Here is a 27,562-nt window from a genome sequence, read left to right on the forward strand (position 1 = left end):
CTCCCCAACAGGAAGTGCAAGAGGATCACCCAAGCAGAGCTGCTATATAGCTCCTCCCCTCTACGTCACACCCAGTCATTCGACCGAGAACCAAACGAGAAAGGAGAAACTATAGGGTGCAGTGGTGACTGGAGTATAATTTAAAAATTTAGACCTGCCTTAAAAAACAGGGCGGGCCGTGGACTGACTACACTACAGGAGAAAGGAATTTATCAGGTAAGCATAAATTATGTTTTCTCCTGTTAAGTGTAGTCAGTCCACGGGTCATCATTACTTATGGGATACCAATACCAAAGCTAAGTACACGGATGACGGGAGGGACAGGCAGGATCTCTATACGGAAGGAACCACTGCCTGAAGAACCTTTCTCCCAAAAACAGCCTCCAAAGAAGCAAAAGTGTCAAATTTGGAAAAAGTATGAAGAGAAGACCAAGTTGCAGCCTTGCAAATCTGTTCAACAGAGGCCTCGTTCTTAAAGGCCCAAGTGGAAGCCACAGCTCTAGTAGAATGAGCTGTAATCCTTTCAGGAGGTTGCTGTCCAGCAGTCTCATAGGCTAAGCGTATTATGCTACGAAGCCAAAAGGATAGAGAGGTAGCAGATGCTTTTTGACCTCTCCTCTGTCCAGAATAAACGACAAACAGGGAAGAAGTTTGTCGAAATTCTTTAGTTGCCTGTAAATAAAATTTCAGGGCACGGACTACATCTAGATTGTGCAGGAGTCGTTCCTTCTTTGAAGAAGGGTTAGGACACAATGATGGAACAACAATCTCTTGATTGATATTCTTGTTAGTGACTACCTTAGGTAAGAACCCAGGTTTAGTACGCAGAACTACCTTATCTGAATGAAAAATCAGATACGGAGAATCACAATGTAAGGCTGATAATTCAGAGACTCTACGAGCCGAGGAAATAGCCATTAAAAACAGAACTTTCCAAGATAACAGCTTGATATCAATGGAATGAAGGGGTTCAAACGGAACACCCTGTAAAACGTTAAGAACTAAGTTTAAGCTCCACGGCGGAGCAACAGTTTTAAACACAGGCTTAATCCTGGCCAAAGCCTGACAAAAAGCCTGAACGTCTGGAACTTCTGACAGACGCTTGTGTAAAAGGATGGAAAGAGCTGAGATCTGTCCCTTTAACGAACTAGCAGATAAACCCTTTTCTAAACCTTCTTGTAGAAAAGACAATATCCTAGGAATCCTAACCTTACTCCATGAGTAACCCTTGGATTCGCACCAGTGTAAGTATTTACGCCATATCTTATGGTAAATTTTCCTGGTAACAGGTTTCCTAGCCTGTATTAAGGTATCAATTACTGACTCCGAAAATCCACGCTTTGATAAAATCAAGCGTTCAATTTCCATGCAGTCAGCTTCAGAGAAATTAGATTTTGATGATTGAAAGGACCCTGAATTAGAAGGTCCTGTCTCAGAGGCAGAGACCAAGGTGGACAGGAAGCTTGGCGTTCCGGCGAGACGCCATGAGATCCATATCTGGTTTGCCCCAACGTCGAAGTATTTGGGCAAAGACCTCCGGATGAAGTTCCCACTCCCCCGGATGAAAAGTCTGACGACTTAGGAAATCCGCCTCCCAGTTGTCCACTCCTGGGATGTGGATCGCTGACAGGTGGCAAGAGTGAGACTCTGCCCAGCGAATTATCTTTGATACTTCCATCATCGCTAAGGAACTTCTTGTCCCTCCCTGATGGTTGATGTAAGCCACAGTCGTGATGTTGTCCGACTGAAACCTGATAAACCTCAGAGTTGCTAACTGAGGCCAAGCCAGAAGGGCATTGAGAACTGCTCTCAATTCCAGAATGTTTATTGGAAGGAGACTCTCCTCTTGAGTCCATGATCCCTGAGCCTTCAGGGAATTCCAAACAGCGCCCCAACCTAGTAGGCTGGCGTCTGTAGTTACAATTGTCCAGTCTGGCCTGCTGAAGGGCATCCCCCTGGACAGATGTGGCCGAGAAAGCCACCATAGAAGAGAATCTCTGGTCTCCTGATCCAGATTCAGCGTAGGGGACAAATCTGAGTAATCCCCATTCCACTGACTTAGCATGCACAATTGCAGCGGTCTGAGGTGCAGGCGTGCAAAAGGAACTATGTCCATTGCCGCTACCATTAAGCCGATTACCTCCATGCATTGAGCCACTGACGGGTGTTGAATGGAATGAAGGGCACGGCAAGCATTTAGAAGCTTTGTTAACCTGTCCTCTGTCAGGTAAATTTTCATTTCTACAGAATCTATAAGAGTCCCCAAGAAGGGAACTCTTGTGAGTGGTAAGAGAGAACTCTTCTCCTCGTTTACTTTCCACCCATGTGACCTTAGAAATGCCAGTACTAACTCTGTATGAGACTTGGCAGTTTGAAAGCTTGACGCTTGTATCAGAATGTCGTCTAGGTACGGAGCTACCGAAATTCCTCGCGGTCTTAGTACCGCCAGAAGAGAGCCCAGAACCTTTGTAAAGATTCTTGGAGCCGTAGCCAACCCGAAGGGAAGAGCTACAAACTGGTAATGCTTGTCTAGGAAGGCAAACCTTAGATACCGGTAATGTTCTCTGTGAATCGGTATGTGAAGGTAAGCATCCTTTAAATCCACTGTGGTCATGTACTGACCTCTTTGGATCATGGGTAAGATTGTCCGAATAGTTTCCATCTTGAATGATGGAACTCTTAGGAATTTGTTTAGGATCTTTAAATCCAATATTGGTCTGAAGGTTCCCTCTTTTTTGGGAACCACAAACAGATTTGAGTAAAACCCTTGTCCGTGTTCCGACCGCGGAACTGCATGGATCACTCCCATTAGTAAAAGGTCTTGTACACAGCGTAGAAACGCCTCTTTCTTTATCTGGTTTGTTGACAACCTTGAAAGGTGAAATCTCCCTTGTGGAGGAGAAGCTTTGAAGTCCAGAAGATATCCCTGAGATATGATCTCCAACGCCCAGGGATCCTGGACATCTCTTGCCCAAGCCTGGGCGAAGAGAGAGAGTCTGCCCCCCACTAGAGCCGTTACCGGATCGGGGGCCCTCACTTCATGCTGTCTTAGGGGCAGCAGCAGGCTTTCTGGCCTGCTTGCCCTTGTTCCAGGCCTGGTTAGGTTTCCAGCCTTGTCTGTAGCGAGCAACAGCTCCTTCCTGTTTTGGAGCAGAGGAAGTTGAAGCTGCTCCTGCCTTGAAGTTACGAAAGGCACGAAAATTAGACTGTCTAGCCCTGGGTTTGGCTCTGTCTTGAGGCAGGGCATGGCCTTTACCTCCCGTAATATCAGCGATAATTTCTTTCAAACCGGGCCCGAATAAAGTCTGCCCCTTGAAAGGTATGTTAAGTAGTTTCGATTTAGAAGTTACATCCGCTGACCAGGATTTTAGCCACAGCGCTCTGCGTGCCTGAATGGCGAATCCGGAATTCTTAGCCGTAAGTTTAGTTAAATGTACTACGGCATCAGAAATAAATGAATTAGCTAGCTTAAGGGTTTTAAGCTTAAGGGAAATCTCATCTAATGTCGCTGAGTCAAGGGTCTCTTCCAGAGACTCAAACCAAAATGCTGCCGCAGCCGTGACAGGCGCAATGCATGCAAGGGGTTGTAATATAAAACCTTGTTGAACAAACATTTTATTAAGGTAACCCTCTAACTTTTTATCCATTGGATCTGAAAAGGCACAGCTATCCTCCACCAGGATAGTGGTACGCTTGGCTAAAGTAGAAACTGCTCCCTCCACCTTAGGGACCGTTTGCCATAAGTCCCGTGTGGTGGCGTCTATTGTAAACATTTTTCTGAATATAGGAGGGGGTGAGAAAGGCACACCGGGTCTGTCCCACTCCTTAGTAATAATTTCAGTAAGTCTCTTAGGTATAGGAAAAACGTCAGTACTTGTCGGTACCGCAAAATATTTATCCAACCTACACATTTTCTCTGGGATTGCAACTGTGTTACAATCATTCAGAGCCGCTAACACCTCCCCCAGCAATACACGGAGGTTTTCCAGCTTAAACTTAAAATTTGAAATGTCTGAATCCAAATTGTGACGCAGTATCAGACATGGCCCTAGCATTATCAGTATACTCTGTTCTCATCCCAGAGTGATCTCGTTTACCTCTAAGTTCTGGCAATTTAGACAAAACTTCAGTCATAACATTAGCCATGTCTTGTAAAGTGATTTGTAATGGCCGCCCTGATGTACTTGGCGTTACAATATCACGCACCTCCTGAGCGGGAGACGCAGGTACTGACACGTGAGGCAAGTTAGTCGGCATAACTTCCCCCTCGTTGTCTGGTGAATTTTGCTTAACATGTACAGATTGACTTTTATTTAAAGTAGCATCAATGCAATTAGTACATACATTTCTATTGGGCTCCACCTTGGCTTTTGAACATATTGCACAAAGAGATTCCTCTGTGTCAGACATGTTTAAACAAACTAGCAATTAGACTAGCAAGCTTGGAAATACTTTTCAACTAAATTTACAAGCAATATGTAAAAACGTTACTGTGCCTTTAAGAAGCACACAAAAAAACTAACACAGTTGAATAACAATGAACCGGATTAGTTATAGAAATCAAAATTAGCAAAGGATTGCACTCATTAGCAATGGATGATTAACCCTTAATATCAGAAAAAAACGTATAACAATTGACAATATAAGCGTTTTTATCACAGTCAAGCACAGTCTCACAGGTCTGCTGTGAGTGATTACCTCCCTCAAAACTAGTTTTGAAGACCCCTGAGCTCTGTGGAAACGTCCTGGATCATGCAGGGAGAAAAAGACAGACTGTGACTGAATTTCTGATGCGTAGTAAAAGCGCCAAAATAGGCCCCTCCCACTCACACTATAACAGTGAGGGAAGCTCAGTAAACTGTTTTAATTTAAAACAAACGACAGCCATGTGGAAAATAAAGCCCAAAACAATTTTCACCAAGTACCTCAGATAATTAAACGATTTAACATGCCAGTAAACGTTTAAAATCTAATATATGAAATGTCATTAAAAAGCCTGCTGCTAGTCGCTCACACTGCAAGTTAGGCTAAAAGTTATATGCATACAGTATTTTCCCAGTGAAGTGCCATTCCCCAGAAATACTTAAGTGTAAACATATATACATATCAGCCTGATACCAATTGCTACTACTGCATTTAAGGCTGTACTTACATTATATCGGTATTAGCAGTATTTTCTCAGTCAATTCCATTCCTCAGAAAATAATATACTGCAACATACCTCTTTGCAGGTGAACCTGCCCGCTGTCCCCTGATCTGAAGTTACCTTACTCCTCAGAATGGCCGAGAACAGCAAACGGATCTTAGTTACGTCCGCTAAGATCATATACAAAAACTCAGGTAGATTCTTCTTCAAATTCTGCCTGAGAAGGAAACAACACACTCCGGTGTCGTTTAAAATAACAAACTTTTGATTGAAGATATAAAAAACTAAGTTTAATCACCACAGTCCTCTCACACATCCTATCTATTAGTCGGGTGCAAGAGAATGACTGGGTGTGACGTAGAGGGGAGGAGCTATATAGCAGCTCTGCTTGGGTGATCCTCTTGCACTTCCTGTTGGGGAGGAGTTAATATCCCATAAGTAATGATGACCCGTGGACTGACTACACTTAACAGGAGAAAACTGTCACAGTTGAAGAACAATGAACCGGATTAGTTATGGAAACCAAATTTAGCAAAGGATTGCACTCATTAGCAATGGATGATTAACCCTTAAGATCAGAAAAAAAAAACGTATAACAATTGACAATATAAGCGTTTTTATCACAGTCAAGCACAGTCTCACAGGTCTGCTGTGAGTGATTACCTCCCTCAAAACTAGTTTTGAAGACCCCTGAGCTCTGTGGAGACGTCCTGGATCATGCAGGGAGAAAAAGACAGACTGTGACTGAATTTCTGATGCGTAGTAAAAGCGCCAAAATAGGCCCCTCCCACTCACACTACAACAGTGAGGGAAGCTCAGTAAACTGTTTTAATTTAAAACAAACGACAGCCATGTGGAAAATAAGGCCCAAAACAATTTTCACCAAGTACCTCAGATAATTAAACGATTTAACATGCCAGTAAACGTTTAAAATCTAATATATGAAATGTCATTAAAAAGCCTGCTGCTAGTCGCTCACACTGCAAGTTAGGCTAATAGTTATATGCATACAGTATTTTCCCAGTGAAGTGCCATTCCCCAGAAATACTTAAGTGTAAACATATATACATATCAGCCTGATACCAGTTGCTACTACTGCATTTAAGGCTGTACTTACATTATATCGGTATTAGCAGTATTTTCTTAGTCAATTCCATTCCTTAGAAAATAATATACTGCAACATACCTCTTTGCAGGTGAACCTGCCCGCTGTCCCCTGATCTGAAGTTACTTTACTCCTCAGAATGGCCGAGAACAGCAAACGGATCTTAGTTACGTCCGCTCAGATCATATACAAAAACTCAGGTAGATTCTTCTTCAAATTCTGCCTGAGAAGGAAACAACACACTCCGGTGCCGTTTAAAATAACAAACTTTTTGATTGAAGATATAAAAAACTAAGTTTAATCACCACAGTCCTCTCACACATCCTATCTATTAGTTGGGTGCAAGAGAATGACTGGGTGTGACGTAGAGGGGAGGAGCTATATGGCAGCTCTGCTTGGGTGATCCTCTTGCACTTCCTGTTGGGGAAGAGTTAATATCCCATAAGTAATGATGACCCGTGGACTGACTACACTTAACAGGAGAAATATCAACATATACACGTGAACTCTATATTCAATACATATGCTTGTATTGTGAAATGGTCTAGTCCCATTGTGGGCTTTCTATTTGTAGTTTATGAAGTCTTTAAACCTTTTTTTTTTTTTCCCCAGACCATTCCACGTCTTCTAAATTAAATGTTATATGGGATTGTGATCCCCAGAAACATATATAAAAATAAATGGGGTAAGGGGGTGAGGGAGGGAGGAGGGGGGGGGGTTTGCATATATATAACAGACTAATGAGTATGCTTACTCAGCAGTTTTCTAGAGGTTTGCTTGTTGATACCTGTGTTTTGCGCATCTCCAGCTACTAGGGTTTAAGTGCAAAGATTTGTTGTGGATCTGTGAGAACGGATGAAGGGGGCTGTAATTATATCTGTCACATGTGTTAACCACTGTCCCTGTGTGCGTTCCATCTTAATGTCATGTATTCATGCGTATCTATTTTGCCTATTTTAAGAAAGTGATACCTTTCCATGACGAGTTGCTGTTCTACCTGCTGCTTCCATGCTGATAAGTTGGGTACCTCCGTGGATTTCCATTTTAGGGGAATAAGTGCTTTTACACTATTGAGCATGATGAAGAGCAGGGTTTGCTTTATTTCATCTTTAAAATTTGGTATGTTGTGGTATAATAATAAACTTGGGCTTTCAGGGATGGTTGTGTCTAACGTACTGTTGATATGTTTGACTACATCTCCCCAGAAGGGCCTTATTCTGTTGCAGCCCCACCACACATGGTGCATGTCAGCTATCTCCCCGCACCCTCTCCAGCATAGTTTCGAAGCTTGCTTATAAATTTTTTGGAGTCTCGCCGGAGTGAGGTACCAGCGGGCTAGGTATTTAAAGTTTGTTTCTTGCGTTTTAGCCGAGACTGACGCTTTTTTATGGTTTCTGAATATCTTTGACCATTCTGTGTAGTCTAAGTCTATGTGTAGTTCCCTGTGCCATTTATGGCAATAGGAGGGGAGCTGTTCCCCTTCAATGGTGAGGAGCATTTTGTATAACTTTGAGACTATATGCCGGGGATAGAGTGATGATAAGCACATGGTTTCAAACGGGGTTGGCTGCCTCGTCATGTTTGATCTCTGTTTGTGCGTTGCTAGGTAGTGTGACATTTGTGCTTGCATAAACCAATTTAGAGGTGTGTTCCCCGTTATTTCCGCTAGCTCTTCACATGTGACCACCCTGTCTCCTGATAGAATGTTTTTAATGATATATTCCTTTAAATGCGGGGCTTTTCCTACCTCTGTCGTGACCTGCAGCGAGAGGGGTAGTTCTGGATTCGCTATTAATGGTGTAAGTGGGGCTGGTCTGGTGGTGATACCTGTATTTGTGTTTATCATTGCATCCCACTGGGTGAAAATTTCGTCCAACAATGGGAGCTTTTGGATAATGCTTGGTCTATATTTTGCCTGGAGCCAGGCTAACCAGCCCACGTTCTCCGTTTGCAATATTTCTCTATCTATCTGGATCCTCATGTCCCTTTAATCTTAAATGGATTAGATAAAACATAACATTTTAAACAACTTTCCAATTTATTTCTGTCCTCAATTTTGTTTAGTTCTCTTGGTGTCCTCTATGAAAGAATAATCCTAGGTGAACCCAGGAGCATGCAAGTATATTTATTCATCTGGCAGCAGTGTTGGCAAAAATGTTTATATCAATGTTTTACGTATTTGCAAACACTGCTCCCATAGAATGCTATAGACACTCCATGGTAGCAGTGTTTGCAACAATATATAATATTTCTATAAACATTGTTGCAAACACTGCTGCCAGTTGGCTAAGGACACATGCACACTCCTGAGCCCACCTAGGATTACTCCTTAACAAAGGATACCAAGGGAACTAAGCAAAATTGATAACAGAAGTAAATTGAAAAGCTGTTTAAAATTGCATGTTCTATCTGAATTGTGAATGTTTATCATTAAATATACTGTCCCTTTAAATTGCAATATTTTCCAGTATTTAGAATTCCCTAGCTAGCACAGCACAATGTATTCTTGGCTCCACTCGCCTTTTTAGAAGGGTACATGCGTAGTACAAATGAACATAAACCCAAGCTTTGAAGAGAAGTCTAAAAATACACAATTTATTACATAAATCAATGTAATCTGTCTTGAATTACAACTTTAAAATCCAAGGTATTTTCACCACCTCTGCTCCATTAGAAGATTTTGATCTTGTCACCTATTCAGGATGGTTGGCTTTCACTTCCAATCCTAATTTCATATTCATAAAAATGTGACGTTGTACATTTTAGATACCTTTATGTACACTAGGTTTTACAATTTATAAGTATATATTATTTAAAAAATATAACAATTTACCTCAGAATTTGAGCCACCATCATATGCACTAGTTGCCAACCGAGCTAAATTGCACAAATGCTGAAAAAGGTTCAAACCAGTCATGCTAATGGTTTCCGGCTTCAACTGTGGCATCTGAAAATATAAATAAATAAAAATATAAAAAAAATCTGAAAAAAGTTCTTAAATGCTATAGTGATTAATTAGACAATTTACACTCAAGAATATAAAAAATATACCTTTTCTAAGAAAAGATGCTTATATGTTTCCATTCCCATGGCATGTTGGTCTTTACTCCGAACTTGATTTAGGAACCAGTGCAGTGCATCATCATAACACTCCATGTCTTCCACCAGACAGTGCCAAAGGATGTCTACTTGTTCAAGACTAAGCCCTGCACGGATAACAAAACAGACATTTAATTAGTTATATGTGTGTCTTTGAGATTTTATGTAGATGTTTAACATTGGTTTTAAAATGACTAGTGTTTGCAGGAATGGACAGATTTGGCTACATTTTTAGTCGATGCTAAAAACGAAATCCACCGTACCTATCTTCATGATAATAGATATGGAGATAGATCTTAAAGGACCACTAAATACAGCAGAATTGTTTATTGACAAATACACAATAAAAAGACAATGCAATAGCACTTACCTTGAATTCGAAATGAGCAGTAGAATATTTTCTGGCAAATTTCAAAATGAATCCACCTTTCCCTCCCCTGTATCATATGTTACAGCCATCAGCCAATCACAAAATGTATATATGAATATACTGTGCACCTTTGCACATGTGCAGAAGCTAGAACCTCAGAGTATGTATATAAAAATAATGTGCACATTTTGATAATGTATAAAGAATATTAGAAAGTTGTTTTTCTTTAATTGCATGCTTTATGTGAATCAATGTCTCTTTAAGGAGGAATTGTATTCCTAACTATTTGATGAGCATGTGCGGATAACTTTTTTAAAGTTACTATGATTTAGTGTTCTTAAAGGGACTGAAAGATCAAATTTGAAATTTGAATAAGTGCACTTCAATTTTGAATCAAAGAATAGAAAATGTTTCTGTTAAAAGTTATTGCTGTTTATCCAGGGATTTAAACACCAAACCTTCTCAGAGTCAACAGTGACTTATATGACACAAATTAAGTCGTCACTTACACAAAACACACAACCACCAGCTCTCTAAGCAGACAGTGTTTGAATCCTGATCCTTAGTCATAAGTAGCATGACACAGTAAAAACTTTTACTACAAGCATTTTTCCTAATGGAAGTAAAATGCAAAAACGGTTTTATTTCAGTTTCCAAAGCGTTTGTGCACATTTTAATTTGTCCTTCCTTTCCCTTTAATACCATTTTATTATATTTCAGATGTATAATACTGAGCTGGCAAGATTAAACATAAGGAAATATATCAGTTAAAGGGACATGACACCCACATTTTTTCTTTCATGATTTAGAAAGAGAATGCAATTTTAAACATCTTTCTAATTTACTTATATTATCTAATTTGTTTTATTCTCTTGATATTCTTTGCTGAAAAGCATATCTAGATATGCTCAGCAGCTGCTGATTGGTTGCTGCACATAGAAGCCTCGCGTGATTGGCTCACCATGTGCATTGCTTTTTCTTCAAATAAGGATATCTAAAAAATGAAGCAAAATAAATAATAGAAGTAAATTGTAATGTTTAAATTTCTATTCTCTATCTGAATCATGAAAGAAAGATTTTGGGTTTAGTGGCCCTTTAAGTTGGTTATATTACAATAGAAAGAGCCTATGACCCTTCACCATAAAAGAACATAAACATACCTTGTGTGTTTGCTCTATACGAAACATGATATTTTACTGACTAATTAAAAAACTAAATTTATGCGTACCTGATAAATTTATTTATTTCCGGATATGGTCCACGGCTTAAGAAATTACTGTTGGGAATAATACTCCTGGCCAGCTGGAGGAGGCAAAGAGCACCACAGTCAAACTGCCAAGTATCACTCCCTTACCCACAACCCCCAGTTATTCGACCGAAGGGAAATGGAGAAAAAGGAGTAACACAAGGTGTAGAGGTGCCTGAGGTTATAGTCAAAAGAACAACTGTCTTAAGATAAAGGGTGGGGCCATGGGCTCACCATATCCGGAAATAAATAAATTTATCAGGTTAGGGGGGCGGAGCATACTTCCATTGCGGCAAGACACGTCTTAGTGAAGCTCCGGGTACTAGACTTAGATTTGTCTGATATTTTCAGCTGATAAAGCCTACTAGCTTTCATTACCTTCATCTCTGATAGCAATTTACCAGGCAGAATTTTGAAACATCCCAGGAGTGGAGAAACTGATTGTGATCTTGCCTATGTTCTTTGGAAGAGCTATGCGGTAACTACCGCACAGACTTAGAAGCCATCTTGTGACTAGCTGAAATTAACGTAATTGCTGCTCTGAAAGTTGATCCTGTGTGTTCTGTTGAGAGTAGGTCTGGGGCTGCTGCACGATACCCCCCCAGTTTATGGGGTGACGCAATCCTGTCTTTGGATTGATTCATTATCCAGTTTACCTGCATAAAAATGGCGACAAATGTCCATGTGCTACTGAACGCAATAGAGAACATGCTTCATGATTGTTATGAACAGATCTGCATACAACTAGAAACGGAATGGAAAGGGGTACTCGACATAAGCTCATCCCAAGTGGAGCTGCAATAATGTGCGGAAAGAGGCCCTGCTCAACTGGCTTTCTATAATAAGGAGAACGCTGGTGAGACCAGTTTGCTTATACAGGTCCCTATGGAGGACTCTTGTCAAAGTAATGGGATGCTAGCAATGCCTAATACATTTGGACAACTGGAATCTATTGTTCTGGAAAAAGAGGAAGTTTGTCATGGAGAGACATCTGATAGGTGGAGTACACTTGCTTCAACTAGCCCTATGCTGGCAATACTAAACCTACAGGTCTGCAGGGGAAATATAATGTATATGCTCAGCAGTGATCCGGTAATTACAGCAGACCGGGACATTACACAAGACCACATGACCTTTTCACCCAATGTGACAATGAACCAGGAGGTTCTAAAATCGGCAGATATGGCGATCGCAGCTGGACCTCCTCTGCAAGACACAGAGGATAAAAAACATGGGATCCCACTTCCCGGTCAGCATTCAGTCGCCTGGTTAGTACCAACTTCACAGCCACTCTCTACAGCAGTCAATGGGGCAGTTTACCGACAACCACTTCTGTATCCTGTTCAGTCATGGTATGGCTCTACCTCTCTACAGCGTAAAAAAACTGCTGGAATTGGCTGAACGGACAGAGTTCTTATCTGCACCTTGAACACAGGCCTTCTGCGGTCCGGTGTCTCTAGACGTTTGTATTTGCTTTTCCCTTCAGTTGCATAGTCTACTCCAATACCCTTAGATTGATTTTATATTTTTTCTGAGCAGGATAGCCTCATTCCTACAAGTTATGTGTATACCTAACCTGCAGAGTGTTTTGCAAGACTATAGGTTCAAAACTGTACTGCTCTCTCAGCGGCCGAGACAGAGTAGAATACTTCCATCCTCTATGGGTAGAAAGGGATTATGCTCACTATGTTCCCATTTTTTCACAGTTAAAAAATTAGATTAGACATGACTTTTTGAAATGTGAATCTTAATGAGTGAAGATGTGCATATCCACATGAGTAGCAAGTGTATGCTCCTACTGAAATGTCTTCTAGCCCTAAATAAATCTGTTTACCTCATGTTTCTTACTAGTTCAAACAGATTATATTCCCATATGTTATATCACTAAGGAAAATGGGGTCCAAGAGTGACCTCTGATGATGTTAAGGGACGAGTTCATACAAATTATATTACCATATGTTATATAATTGAGAAAAATAGGGTCCAAGAGTGGCCCATGATGTTGTTAAGGGAATCATTTTATATAAATAAAATTAGACGATTTGAAATACAATGTGAGAAATATAGAAATATATTTTCTAAATGCCATACAGTTAACTATTGTTCAATTATTGTTTTGTTCACAACTAAGTCTGTATATATGCTTATCAAGGGTCCAAGAGTGGCCCTGCATACTTAATGTTCATAAGTGATCTCTACTATACCCCCTATTAATACACACTATTGTTAAAGGTCCAAGAGAGGCCATTAGTTCTTTTAAGGGGATTTTATGTTTATAAGCCTTGACACCCGTAAGTAGAGGTTACCCTTGATTATCGTACCTTCTCTAAATAAAAAAAAAAAAATAAAAAAAAAAAAAAGGATACGATAGTTAATAAGTGCCTATTTGAGACAACATCTAGACATATACTAAGAAATTTAACCTACAACATACTATAAAGTTTACCCTAATCCTTGTATTTCTTATTGTTACAATTTTACTGTACTTCTAGTATTGCATTACTAATATATATGTGACATTGATCGGAAAAAAATTTTTTTTATCAGATAAGCATACATTTTGATTTTCTTTCCTAAGATATGATGAGTCCAAGGCTTGAATAATTACTGTTAGGAACCAATGCCCAAGCAAGAGGACACGGATAAATAGGGAGGGACAAGACAGGTAGTCCTAAACAGAAGGCACCACCGCTTGTAGAACCTTTCTCCCAAATGAAGCCTCAGCCGAGGCAAAAATATTAAATTCGGAAAAAGTATGGAGAGAAGACCAAGTTGCAGCCTTGCAAATCTGTTCCACAGAAGATCATTTTTGAAAGCCCAAGAAGAGGAAACAGCTCTTGTGGAATGAGCCGCAATTTTCTCAGGATGCTGCTGTCCAGCAGTCTCATAAGCCAAGCGAATTATACTTCATAACCAAAAAGAAAGAGTATTAGCAGTAGCTTTCTGACCTTTACGTTTCCCCAGAGAAACAGACAAAGAGGGCAGAGGACTGGCGAAAATCCTTCGCTTGTAAGTAGAATTTAAGAGCACGTACAACATCCAAATTGTGTAACAAAGTTTTTTGGAAGAAGGATTAGGACACAGAAACCACAATTTCCTGATTGATATTTCAATTAAAAACAACCTTAGAAAGGAAACCTAACTTAGTACGAAGAACCGCCTTATCGGCATGAAAAATAAAATAAGGGGAATCACACTGCAGAGCTGAGAATTCCAAGACTCTTCGAGCAGAAGAGATAACAAGAAATAAAACCTTCCAAGATAACAACCTAATGTCTATGGAACGCAACGGCTCAAATGGAGCCAGCTGCAAAACTATAAGAACAAGGTTAAAGCTCCAAGGAGGAACAACAGACCTTAAGACAGGCCTGATTTTGAACAAGGCCTGACAAAAAGATTGCACATCTGCCACATCCGCCAAACGGTTATGTAGTAAAACTGATAAATCAGAAATCTGACCCTTCAGGGCACTGACTGACAATCCCTTCTCCATGTCTTCCTGAAGAAAAAGTAAATTTATGCTTACCTGATAAATTAATTTCTTTTACGATATGACGAGTCCACGGATTTCATACTTACTTGTGGGATATTAACCTCCTGCTAACAGGAAGTGGCAAAGAGCACCACAGCAGAGCTGTATATATAGCCCATCCCTTCCCCTCCAGTCATTTGACCGAAGGTTTAGGAAGAGAAAAGGAAAGGCTAAAAGGTGCAGAGGTGACTGAAGTTTACAAAAAATAAATCTGTCTTAAAAAGAACAGGGTGGGTCTTGTACTCGTCATATCGTAAAAGAAATTAATTTATCAGGTAAGCATAAATTTACTTTTCTTTTACAAAGATATGACGAGTCCACGGATTTCATCATTACTTGTGGGATACTAATACCAAAGCAATAGGACACGGATGAAAGGGAGGGACAAGACAGGAACCTAAACGGAAGGCACCACTGCTTGAAGAACCTTTCTCCCAAAAACAGCCTCAGAAGAAGCAAAAGTATCAAATTTGTAAAATTTTGAAAAAGTATGAAGGGACGACCAAGTCGCAGCCTTACAAATCTGTTCAACAGAAGCATCGTTTTTAAAAGCCCATGTGGAAGCCACCGCCATAGTAGAATGAGCCGTAATTCTTTCAGGAGGCTGCTGTCCAGCAGTCTCATATGCCAGGCGGATGATACTTCTCAGCCAAAAAGAAAGAGGTAGCCGTAGCTTTCTGACCCCTACGCTTTCCAGAATAAACAATGAATAATGAAGATGATTGATGGAAATCCTTGGTTGCCTGTAAGTAAAACTTCAAGGCACGGACCATGTCCAGATTATGTAACAGACGCTCCTTCTTAGAAGGATTAGGACACAAGGAGGGAACAACAATTTCCTGATTAATGTTCTTATTTGAAACAACCTTAGGAAGAAATCCAGGTTTGGTACTTAAAACCACCTTATCAGAATGAAATATAAGATAAGGCGAATCACATTGTAATGCTGAAAGCTCAGAAACTCTTTGAGCAGAAGAAATAGCAACCAAAAACAGAACTTTCCAAGATAACAATTTAATATCTATGGAATGCATGGATTTAAACATAACCCCTTGAAGAACTCGAAGAACTAAATTCAAACTCCAGGGAGGAGTAATAGGTCTAAATGCAGGCTTAATTCTAGTTAAAGCCTGACAAAAAGACTGAACATCCGGCGCATTTGCCAAACGTTTGTGAAGCAAAATTGACAAAGCAGAAATCTGTCCCTTTAAAGAACTTGCTGATAACCCTTTCTCCAATCCTTCTTGGAGAAAAGACAGAATCCTAGTTTTACTCCATGAGTAACCCTTGAATTCACACCAATAAAGATATTTACGCCATATCTTATGATAGATTTTTCTAGTAACAGGCTTTCGAGCCTGTATCAAAGTATCAATGACCGAATCAGAGAATCCTCGCTTAGATAGAATCAAGCTTTCAATCTCCAAACAGTCAGCTGCAGAGAAATTAGATTTGGATTTTGGAAAGGTCCTTGAATGAGAAGGTCCTGTCTCAAAGGAAGTTTCCACGGTGGCAGAGAGGACATGTCAACTAGATCTGCATACCAAGTCCTGCGTGGCCACGCAGGCGCTATCAGGATTACTGAAGCTCTCTCCTGTTTGATTCGAGCAATCATGCGTGGAAGGAGAGGAAATGGTGGAAACACATAAGCTAGGCTGAACTTCCAAGGCACTGCCAGGGCATCTATCAGTTCGGCCTATGTATCCCTTGACCTGGATCCGTATCTTGGGAGCTTGGCATTCTGTCGAGACGCCATTAGATCCAACTCCGGTCTGCCCCATCTGAGAATCAGTGAGGCAAATACCTCCGGATGGAGTTCCCACTCCCCCGGATGAAAAGTCTGACGACTTAGAAAAGCCACTTCCCAATTTTCTACTCCTGGGATGTAGATTGCGGACAGATAACAAGAGAGGGTCTCCGCCCATTGGATTATCTTGGATACTTCTATCATCGCTAAGGAACTCCTTGTTCCCCCCTGATGATTGATATATGCCACAGTCGTGATGTTTTTCGACTAGAACCTGATGAATTTGGCCGAAGCCAACTGAGGCCACGCCTGAAGCGCATTGAATATTGCTCTCAGTTCCAAAATATTGATTGTAAGTAGAGACTCCACCTGAGTCCAAACACCCTGAGCCTTCAGGGAATTCCAGACTGCACCCCAGCCTAGAAGGCTGGCATCCGTTGTCACTATCACAAACGAGGGTCTGCGGAAACAAGTCCCCTGGGACAGATGATCCGGCGACAACCACCAAAGAAGAGAGTCTCTGGTCTCTTGATCCAGATTTATCTGAGGAGATAAATTCGCATAATCCCCATTCCACTGTCCAAGCATGCACAGCTGCAGTGGTCTGAGATGAAAGCGGGCAAACGGAATTATATCCATTGCCGCTACCATTAATCCAATGACTTCCATGCACTGAGCCACTGATGGCCAATGAATGGACTGAAGTGCTCGGCAAGTATTCAGAATCTTTGTCTTTCTGACCTCTGTCAGAAATATTTTCATGTCTAGAGAGTCTATAAGAGTCCCCAAGAAGGGAACCCTTGTCCGTGGAACTAATTAACTCTTTTCTATGTTCACTTTCCAACCGTGAGATCTCAGGAAAGACAATACTATGTCCGTGTGAGATTTTGTCAATTGATAATTTGACACCTGAATAAAAATATTGTCCAGATAAGGTGCCACTGCTATGCCCCGCGGTCTGAGAACCGCTAAAAGAGACCCTAGAACCTTTTTGAAAAGTCTGGGTGCTGTGGAAAGACCGAAAGGAAGAGCCACACTGATAATGTTTGTCCAGGAAGGCAAACCTTAGAAACCGATGACGATCCTTGTGAATAGGGATATGAAGGTATGCATCCTTCAAGTCCACGGTAGTCATATATTGACCCTCCTGAATCATTGGTAAGATTGTTCGTATAGTTTCCATTTTGAACGATGGGACTCTGAGAAATTTGTTTAGACACTTGAGATCTAAAATGGGTCTCAAAGTTCCTTATTTTTTGGGAACTACAAAAAGATTTGAGTAAAACCCCTGTCCCGGCTTTGGAACAGGACAAATTACTCCCATGGTATAGAGGTCTTTTACACAGCGTAAGAACGCCTCTCTTTTTATCTGGTCTACAGATAATCGTGAAAGATGAAATCTCCCCCTTGGGAGAAAATCCTTGAATTCCAGTTGATACCCGTGGGTCACTATTTCCGGGCTTCTTGGATTGTTTACCTTTATTCCAAGTCTGGTTGGGTCTCCAGACTGACTTAGATTGAGCAAAATTCCCTTCCTGCTTTGTGGAGGAAGAAGAAGCAGAGGGTCCTCCTTTATAGTTTCGAAAGGAACGAAAATTATTCTGTTTACCCCTCATTTTAACAGACTTATCCTGAGGTAGGGCATGGCCTTTACCTCCAGTAATGTCAGAAATGATCTCCTTCAATTCAGGCCCGAATAGGGTCTTACCCTTAAAAGGAATAGCCAAAAGCTTAGATTTTGATGACACATCAGCAGACCAAGATTTGAGCCATAACGCTCTACGCCCTAGAATGGCAAAACCTGCATTTTTTTGCTGCTAATTTAGCAATTTGAAAAGCAGCATCAGTAATAAAAGAATTAGCTAGCTTGAGAGCTGTAATTCTATCCAGAATATCATCTAATGGAGTCTCAACCTTCAGAGACTCTTCTAGGGCCTCAAACCAAAAAGCTGCTGCAGTAGTTACTAGAACAATGCAAGCCGTAGGTTGTAAAAGGAAACCTTGATGAATAAATCATTTCTTTAGAAGACCCTCTAATTTTTTATCCATAGGCTCTTTCAAAGCACAACTGTCCTCAATAGGTATAGTTGTACACTTAGCCAGAGTAGATATAGCTCCCTCCACCTTAGGGACCGTTTGCCACAAGTCCCAAATGGTGTCTGATATGGGAAACATTTTCCTAAAAGTAGGAGGAGGGAACGGTATACCTGGTCTATCCCATTCCTTTTTAACAATTTCCGAAATTCTTTTAGGAACCGGAAAAACATCAGTGTAAGTAGGCACCTCTAGATATTTGACCATCTTACACAATTTCTCTGGTGGTATAACAATAGGGTTACAATCATCCAGTCGCTAAAACCTCCCTAAGTAACAGACGTAGGTGTTCAAGCTTAAATTTAAAAGACATAACGTCCGAAACTGTCTGAGGTAACATTTCCTGGGTCTGAAAGTTCACCCTCAGACAGCAATTCCCTAACCCCCAACTCAGAGCACTGTGAGGGTACATCGGAAATAGCTAATAAAGCATCAGAGGATTCAGTATTTACATTAATAACTGACCTACTGCGTTTACCCTGTAACACTGGTAATTTGGATAATACCTCTGTAAGGGTAGTTAACATAACTCCAGCCATTTCCTGCAGAGTAAAAGTATTAGACGAACTAGAAGTACTTGCCGTTGCTTGTGTGGGTGTTAAAGGTAGTGACACTTGGGGAGAATTGGATGGCACATCCTGATTCTCTTCATACTGAGAATCATCCTTAGGCACACTTTCTTTACTTAAAATATGCTTTTTACATTGTAAGGCCCTTTCAGTACAAGAGGTACACAACGTAAGTGGGGGTTCCACAATGGCTTCTAAACACACAGAACAATTAGTATCCTCAATGTCAGACATGTTGAACAGACTAACAATAATCTTAAAGTTGTTAAACACTTTCAACAATTTTTTAAAAAAATGTACTGCGCCTTTAAAAAATAAAAAAGTTTTTTCCAAAACTGCTTATAAAAGCTAAATAACGAAATCCGATTAGAAACACATGATTAATGTGCCCAAAAATTATTGCACCTAAGAGCAAAAATTAACCTTTACAGGACATTTATAGTAGAAAATATGAGCCGGTCATCAGAACATAAGTTTAGTCCTAAACTCATGCCTGCTGCCTTCTCAGTCAAAATATACTGCACGTCAGAGAGCGCAAAAATAGGCCCCGCCCATCAAGGACGATCAACAAACGAATCCGTACACCGCATAGGAAGCGGTTAGGAAAAACACCATGTGGTCCCCCTAGAAACAGCCTTGTAATGCTGCAGCTCTTGTCATAAAACACAATAAAGATAACGAGCTGCCTCTCCCAGTGTCCCTTTCAAACACCCAATATGTCAAATGAAAAAACGTTAAGTACAGGATTTTAAACCAAACAAAACAAAGATGTGACTAGTCACACCAAAGTAGTGCCAATCCTTTTAGATATAAAAAATATAATAAATAAATATATATTGATAGAAAATATAAAACACACAAATACAATGTATTTTCCGAAATTAATAAAACAATTCAAGTCCAAAGTTTGTATTAAAAACATGAACCAGAGTCCAGCTGCTCCTCTAAAAAGGTGAATCCACATAATCTAGAAAAACAGAGGAGAAGAGCGCAGACTCAAATGTAGAGTATAAAACAGTTTTAATATAGTTCACACAGACAAATGGCAACTCACAAGATGTATAAAATAAAATAGCATTTCGTGTATTATATACACCACAAAGACTTATCCCCTCAGAGTGTATTGTCACCGGAATAGCTCCAAAGATGCAGAGATGAGGCTGTGTCAATCCCACGATCACCAGAATACAGGCTGGCAAAGGATCGATAGAGAAAGTCCGTTTCCGGGAGGCAAAGTTTGTATTACAATTAACACTGAGGAGATGGTAAACTGACGATTACAAATGTAAAAAGATCCTAGGCGCTCAAACCACACAGTTCCTTGCTGCAGACCCGGAACTTGGGCGGCCTCACTAGATCGATGGGCTGTAAAAGTGGGCGGGGCTCTACGCGTTTCGTCCCAGCAACGTAGGGACTTTGTCAAGAGTGATAGGCTCAAGTGGTACAAACCTATTTAAAGGGGTGTGTATTAACACACCTACTATTGCCACCAATGAAAAAACACTAACTAATTGTTAGAAATGATGTATCAGGTTTGCGGCAAATGAAAAATACAAAAAATAAAGTATAGTGTAATCTCGCATATTGCAAAATTACAAATGCAAGGATAAATATGATATTCATGAATATTACTTACACAAAATATATAAATAACATTAAATAGCGCATAGTATATACCTAAAAAAAGTCAGTAACAAAGGCTCTTACAAATTTGCAATTGATATCTACAATCCACGGCAAAAAACATTTTAAAACATGATTAAAAAAGAAACTGATATTATATATTGATCTTGTTGAGACAATTTGATGATCTAAAAAAGTAACAAAAAACATATTGCAACCTTCCCATAATTTATAAACTATATACATCACAATAGTACACAGGTTTTATGAATAAAAATATATATACTATTTAAAATTACCTTTTTTCTATTCAATAAATTACATATAAAAAGGCACAAATTTAATAACATAAAAAAGGGGGGATTTGCACACCTTTTTGAACAAAAAATATTATACAAGTTAACTAGAGAAAAGCTTGAAGATCGATTTCAATATTTAACCCATTAGGTTCCAAACAGTTAAGAGTTTTTATCCAAAAGGTCTCTCTCTTTCTAAGTCTCAAAAGTCTATTCGTATCCCACACACAGGGTTTTACCCATTCTACGATTTTAACAGTTAGGTCAGAGGGATTTTGGTTATGAAAAGACTTAAAATGGCGTGAGACGCTATGATTATCAAGGGGGATGGAGTTCCCATTCCCCCGGATGAAAAGTCTGACGACTTAGAAAAACCGCCTCCCAGTTCTCTACACCTGGGATATGGATCGCTGACAGGTGGCAAGACTGAGTCTCTGCCCAGCGAATTATCTTGGAGACTTCTGACATCGCTAGGGAACTTCTGGTTCCCCCTTGATGGTTGATGTAAGCCACAGTCGTGATGTTGTCCGACTGAAATCTGATGAACCTCAGTGTTGCTAGCTGAGGCCAAGCCAGAAGAGTCTGCGAAAGGTCATACCCTTGGACAGATGGGCCCGAGATAACCACCAGAGAAGAGAATCTCTGGTTTCCTGATCCAGATTTAGTAGAGGGGACAATCTGTGTAATCCGCCTTCCACTGACTGAGCATGCATAATTGCAGCGGTCTGAGATGCAGGAGCGCGAATGGCACTATGTCCATCGCTGCTACCATTAAGCCGATTACTTCCATGCACTGAGCCACTGTGGGGCGCGGAATGGAGTGAAGAACACGGCAAGCATTTAGAAGTTTTGATAACCTGGACTCCGTCAGGTAAATTTTCATTTCTACAGAATCTATTAGAGTCCCTAGGAAGGAAACCCTCGTGAGAGGAGATAGAGAACTCTTTTCTTCGTTCACTTTCCACCCATGCGACCTCAGGAATGCCAGAACTATCTCTGTATGAGATTTGGCAATTTGAAAGCTTGACGCCTGTATCAGGATATCGTCCAGGTAAGGAGCCACCTCTATGCCTCGCGGTCTTAGGACCGCCAGAAGTGAGCCCAGAACCTTTGTAAAAATTCTTGGGGCTGTAGCAAACCCGAATGGAAGAGCTACAAATTGGTAATGCCTGTCTAGAAAGGCAAACCTCAGGAACTGATGATGATTCTTGTGAATCGGAATGTGAAGCTAGACATCCTTTAAGTCCACTGTGGTCATGTACTGACCCTCTTGGATCATGGGTAAAATGGTTCGAATAGTTTCCATCTTGAATGACGGAACTCTGAGGAATTTGTTTAGGATCTTTAAATCCAAAATTGGTCTGAAGGTTCCCTCTTTTTTGGGAACCACAAACAGATTTGAATAAAACCCCTGTCCTTGTTCCGTCCGCGGAACTGGATGGATCACTCCCATTACAAGGAGATCTTGTAGGCAGCTTAGGAATGCCTCTTTCTTTATCTGGTTTGCAGATAATCTTGAAAGGTGAAATCTCCCTTGTGGAGGAGAAGCTTTGAAGTCCAGAAGATATCCCTGAGATATGATCTCCAATGCCCAGGGATCCTGAACATCTCTTGCCCACGCCTGGGCGAAGAGAGAGATTCTGCCCCCTACTAGATCCGTTGTCGGATAGAGGGCCGCTCCTTCATGCTGTCTTAGAGGCAGCAGCAGGCTTTCTGGCCTGCTTGCCCTTGTTCCAGGACTGGTTAGGTTTCCAGGCCTGCTTGGATTGAGAAAAAGTTCCCTCTTGTTTTGAAGCAGAGGAAGTTGATGCTGCACCTGCCTTGAAATTTCGAAAGGCACGAAAATTAGACTGTTTGGCCTTTGATTTGGCCCTGTCCTGAGGAAGGGTATGACCCTTACCTCCAGTAATGTCAGCAATAATTTCTTTCAAACAAGGCCCGAATAAGGTCTGCCCCTTGAAAGGAATGTTGAGTAATTTAGACTTTGAAGTCACATCAGCTGACCAGGATTTGAGCCATAGCGCCCTACGCGCCTGGATGGCGAATCCGGAATTCTTAGTCGTTAGTTTAGTCAAATGAACAATGGCATCAGAAACAAATGAGTTAGCTAGCTTAAGAGTTCTAAGCTTGTCAACAATTTCAGTCAATGGAGCTGTATGCATGGCCTCATCCAGGGCCTCAAACCAGAATGCCGCCGCAGCAGTGACAGGCGCAATGCATGCAAGGGGCTGTAAAATAAAACCTTGTTGAATAAACATTTTCTTAAGGTAACCCTCTAATTTTTTTATCCATTGGATCTGAAAAAGCACAACTGTCCACAACCGGGATAGTGGTACGCTTTGCTAAAGTAGAAACTGCTCCCTCCACCTTAGGGACAGTCTGCCATAAGTCCCGTGTAGTGGCATCTATTGGAAACATTTTTCTAAATATAGGAGGTGGGGAAAAGGGCACACCGGGCCTATCCCACTCCTTACTAATAATTTCTGTAAGCCTTTTAGGTATTGCAAAAACATCAGTACTCACCGGCACTGCATAGTATTTATCCAGCCTACACAATTTCTCTGGCACTGCAATTGTGTCACAGTCATTCAGAGCAGCTAATACTTCCCCAAGCAATACACGGAGGTTCTCAAGCTTAAATTTAAAATTAGAAATCTCTGAATCAGGTCTCCCCAATTCAGAGACGTCACCCACAGACTGAAGCTCTCCGTCCTCAGGTTCTGCATATTGTGACGCAGTATCAGACATGGCTCTTACAGTATCTACACGCTCTGTATCTCGTCTAACCCCAGAGCTATCGCGCTTGCCTCTCAATTCAGGCAATCTGGATAATACCTCTGACAGGGTATTATTCATGATTGCAGCCATGTCCTGCAAAGTAATCGCTATGGGCATCCCTGATGTACTTGGCGCCATATTAGCGTGCGTCCCTTGAGCGTGAGGCGAAGGGTCCGACACGTGGGGAGAGTTAGTCGGCATAACTTCCCCCTCGACAGACCCCTCTGGTGACAATTCTTTTATAGATAAAGACTGATCTTTACTGTTTAAGGTGAAATCAATACATTTAGTACACATTCTCCTATGGGGCTCCACCATGGCTTTTAAACATAATGAACAAGTATCCTCTGTTTCAGACATGTTTGTACAGACTAGCAATGAGACTAGCAAGCTTGGAAAACACTTTAAAGCAAGTTAACAAGCAATATAAAAAACGTTACTATGCCTTTAAGAGAAACAAATTTTGACAAAATTTGAAATAACAGTGAAAAAAGGCAGTTACACTAGCAAAATTTTTACAGTGTATGTAACAAGTCAGCAGAGCATTGCACCCACTTGCAAATGGATGATTAACCCCTTAATAACAAAAACAGAATAATAAATGACAAAAACGTTTTTTAAACACAGTCACAACAACTGCCACAGTCTACTGTGATTGTTACCCTCCTCAAACACGACTTTGAAGCCTTTTGAGCCCTTCAGAGATGTCCTGGATCATGCAGGAAGAAGCTGAATGTCTCTGTTAGTATTTTTATCTGCACAGAAAAGCACTAAAATAGGCCCTTCCCACTCATATTGCAACAGTGGAAAGCCTCAGGAACTGTTTCTAGGCAAAAATCAAACCAGCCATGTGGAAAAAAACTAGGCCCCAATAAGTTTTGTCACCAAACATATATAAAAACGATTAAACATGCCAGCAAACGTTTTATATTACACTTTTATAAGAGTATGTATCTCTATTAATAAGCCTGATACCAGTCGCTATCACTGCATTTAAGGCTTTACTTACATTAATCCGGTATCAGCAGCATTTTCTAGCAAATTCCATCCCTAGAAAAATATTAACTGCACATACCTTATTGCAGGAAAACCTGCACACCATTCCCTCTCTGAAGTTACCTCACTCCTCAGAATATGTGAGAACAGCAATGGATCTTAGTTACTTCTGCTAAGATCATAGAAATCACAGGCAGATTCTTCTTCTAATGCTGCCTGAGATGAAACAGTACACTCCGGTACCATTTAAAAATAACAAACTTTTGATTGAAGTTAAAAAACTAACTATAATACACCACTCTCCTCTTACTACGTCCATCTTTGTTGAGAGTTGCAAGAGAATGACTGGGTATGGCAGTGAGGGGAGGAGATATATAGCAGCTCTGCTGTGGGTGATCCTCTTGCAACTTCCTGTTGGGAAGGAGAATATCCCACAAGTAATGGATGATCTGTGGACTGGATACACTTAAGAGAAACATTACCTTTATTTTTCAAGGTTTTATTGACACATGAAGAACAAAATTGCATAGGAGCTGCAATTTGTGCATCTAAGTATGCAAAGTTAGAACTGCGCTTGCAAAAAGATAAGTAAATAGAAGCCTACAGATACAAGTGATTTTTCTCCAAGAAACACCTTAAAATAGCTACAAAAAATATTATAATGATTAGTACCAACCTAGGTACTTAATCAATCCTAAAATCTGTGGCGCTGATAAAACAGCTGACCTATAAACTTAAATGGCTTTTTGTAAAAATGGAAGTACATTAACCTCTAAATGATTTTATCAAACCTAAATAGTATATATAGTTTAATGCTTATAATTCATTCCCTATAATACATAGTAATTATACAAAATAATTCATGCAACATATATAGAATAATTCATGCTACATATATAGAAGACTTAATATCAGTTAAAAAAGCAATTGCTTCATAAAGCATATGCACACAATCATAAAAATAAAACAATGCAAAATACAATAAAAAAACAGATTAGCAATAAAAGTCACAAATTAGCAATAAAAAGGCAGTGTAGTAAACCAATAGTAAAAAGAACAATAAAAGAAATCAGTCTATAAATGATCCTTCGTTAGGTTTAAAAGAGTGATGAGACCCAATGTATTTAAGTCAGTTTGTTGTACATCAATTGCGGTATGCTTCACAATCCAGCATTTACACAACAATCCTAATGCAGGTGAGAAAGAAGACAAGACAAGGGAAACTTGTCACAAGTAATTCCAAGTATGGTGATAAACGTCTTACTTACACCAGAAGGTGTCAGATGGCTCCTCAAATGTCGTCCCAATAGATGTTTCTTTGTTTCCTTACAGCTGGACACTGTCAGCACAAATGATTTTGCGGTTTTTCGAAATACTCTTTACAGTCTTAGCAATTGTAGCAGTAGCGCCGTTTTGGCGTTTCAAACTGAATCAGCGTGTGTATAGCAAGTACGGATCCTCAGGTGGATCAAAAAGGAAAGCAACACGTTTCGGCTAATACGCCTTTCTCAAGCTCTCCTTGCATTACTGCAATAATGCCTTTTATAAGGGATGTCTATTGGTCTTAATTCAATATTATGTGTGATTGATATTGACAACCTAATTTTGTATCTCTATAACTCGTATATCGTGCTAGTTTATACCATGCTAGTTTATTTCATAGTGCGTGAGATCTTTAAATGATTTATATGAAAGTATATTGTCAGCAATAGTTTGACTGGTTAATGTAATAGAAAGCAAGTTAAATGGTGACAGCTTGTCTGATGTATGAAATTATTTGCATCCACAGATTTGAAATGTGATTTTGTATTAATAGTTTTGTTATATGTATGTATTTGTATTAATAGTTTTGTTTGTAACATATATTTCGAGATCTAAGAAACTTATTTTTTCCTTACTTATTTCACTGGTAAACTTTAAATTTGTACTATTTGTGTTCATTTCCAAAATGAATTGTTCAAAATCCTGATGTGTTCCTTTCCAAACTAAGACTATATCGTCGATAAAGCGTCTGTATAGGACCAGATTTGCTGCAAGTATGCTTGAATCTAAAAATTCTCTCTCCCACAATCCCATGAAGAGATTCGCATAAATTGGGGCAAATCTGATCCCCATTGCAGTTCCCCATTTCTGTATGTAAAATTAATTGTTATAATTAAAATAATTATAAATTAGTATAAAATTGATGCTCTCTAATATAAACAGTTTCTTTTCTAATTTCATAGTCTCATCTTTATTCAAAAAATGTTGTACTGATTCTAGCCCATCTTTTTGTGAGATGCACTTGTAAAGTGAGGATACGTCGCATGTGGCAAAAAGATAATTATCTTCCAATTTTACATCTTCTAGTATTTTAGCATTTCTGTAAAATCATTTAAGAAGGGAGGTAGATTCCTAACATACTTTTGCAAATATCCATTGATATATTCTGAGATATTTGAAGTGATTATTGGCCTCCCTGGTGGTGCTGTTAGAGATTTATGTATCTTAGGGAGACAGTATAATAGTGGAATTTTAGAGGTTTTTATATGAAGATTCTTTTTTTATTTATTATGCCTTCCTCTTTATCTTTACTCAAGATCTCTTTCAGTTGTGTATTAAATTTTATAGTGGGATTTATTGTTATTTTATTGTAAGTTGTATTATCTCCTAGAATATCTTCACACATTTTGTTATAATCTTGGGAATTTAAAATGACACCACTTTATCTGCTGGCTTCACCACTATCCTTTCATTATTTTCTAATTATTTAATAGTTTCAAGTTGTTTTTTCGTTAGATTGTTTTTCACATTACTAATTTTCTCTTCTCTTATGTTCTCTATATCTCTAGTTATCAACCTTTCAAATGTTTCAATTGAATGTCCCTTATGTTTTGGGTAGAAAGTAGATATTTTTCTTAAATTAGAGTGTAAGTAGCCCTTTTGGTCTATCAAGGTAGAATCTGCTCTTTTTTCCACTTC

At 39.8% G+C, this 27,562-nt stretch overlaps 1 protein-coding gene across 3 annotated transcripts in view; it reads right to left on the reverse strand.

The window, feature by feature from the left end:
- USP34 (ubiquitin specific peptidase 34) overlaps window positions 1-27,562 on the reverse strand; it is a 1,226,195-nt gene that overhangs the window by 616,200 nt on the left and 582,433 nt on the right. For all 3 annotated transcript variants that reach the window (XM_053712051.1, XM_053712050.1, XM_053712048.1), the window contains 2 exons: window positions 9,303-9,457; window positions 9,085-9,198 (listed from right to left, as the gene is read on the reverse strand). In XM_053712051.1, the coding sequence (XP_053568026.1) occupies window positions 9,085-9,198; window positions 9,303-9,457 (269 nt within the window). The remainder of the gene's footprint in view (window positions 1-9,084; window positions 9,199-9,302; window positions 9,458-27,562) is intronic.

Source organism: Bombina bombina, chromosome 4 (assembly GCF_027579735.1).
Source record: "Bombina bombina isolate aBomBom1 chromosome 4, aBomBom1.pri, whole genome shotgun sequence".
In the NCBI taxonomy this organism is placed as follows: domain Eukaryota; kingdom Metazoa; phylum Chordata; class Amphibia; order Anura; family Bombinatoridae; genus Bombina; species Bombina bombina.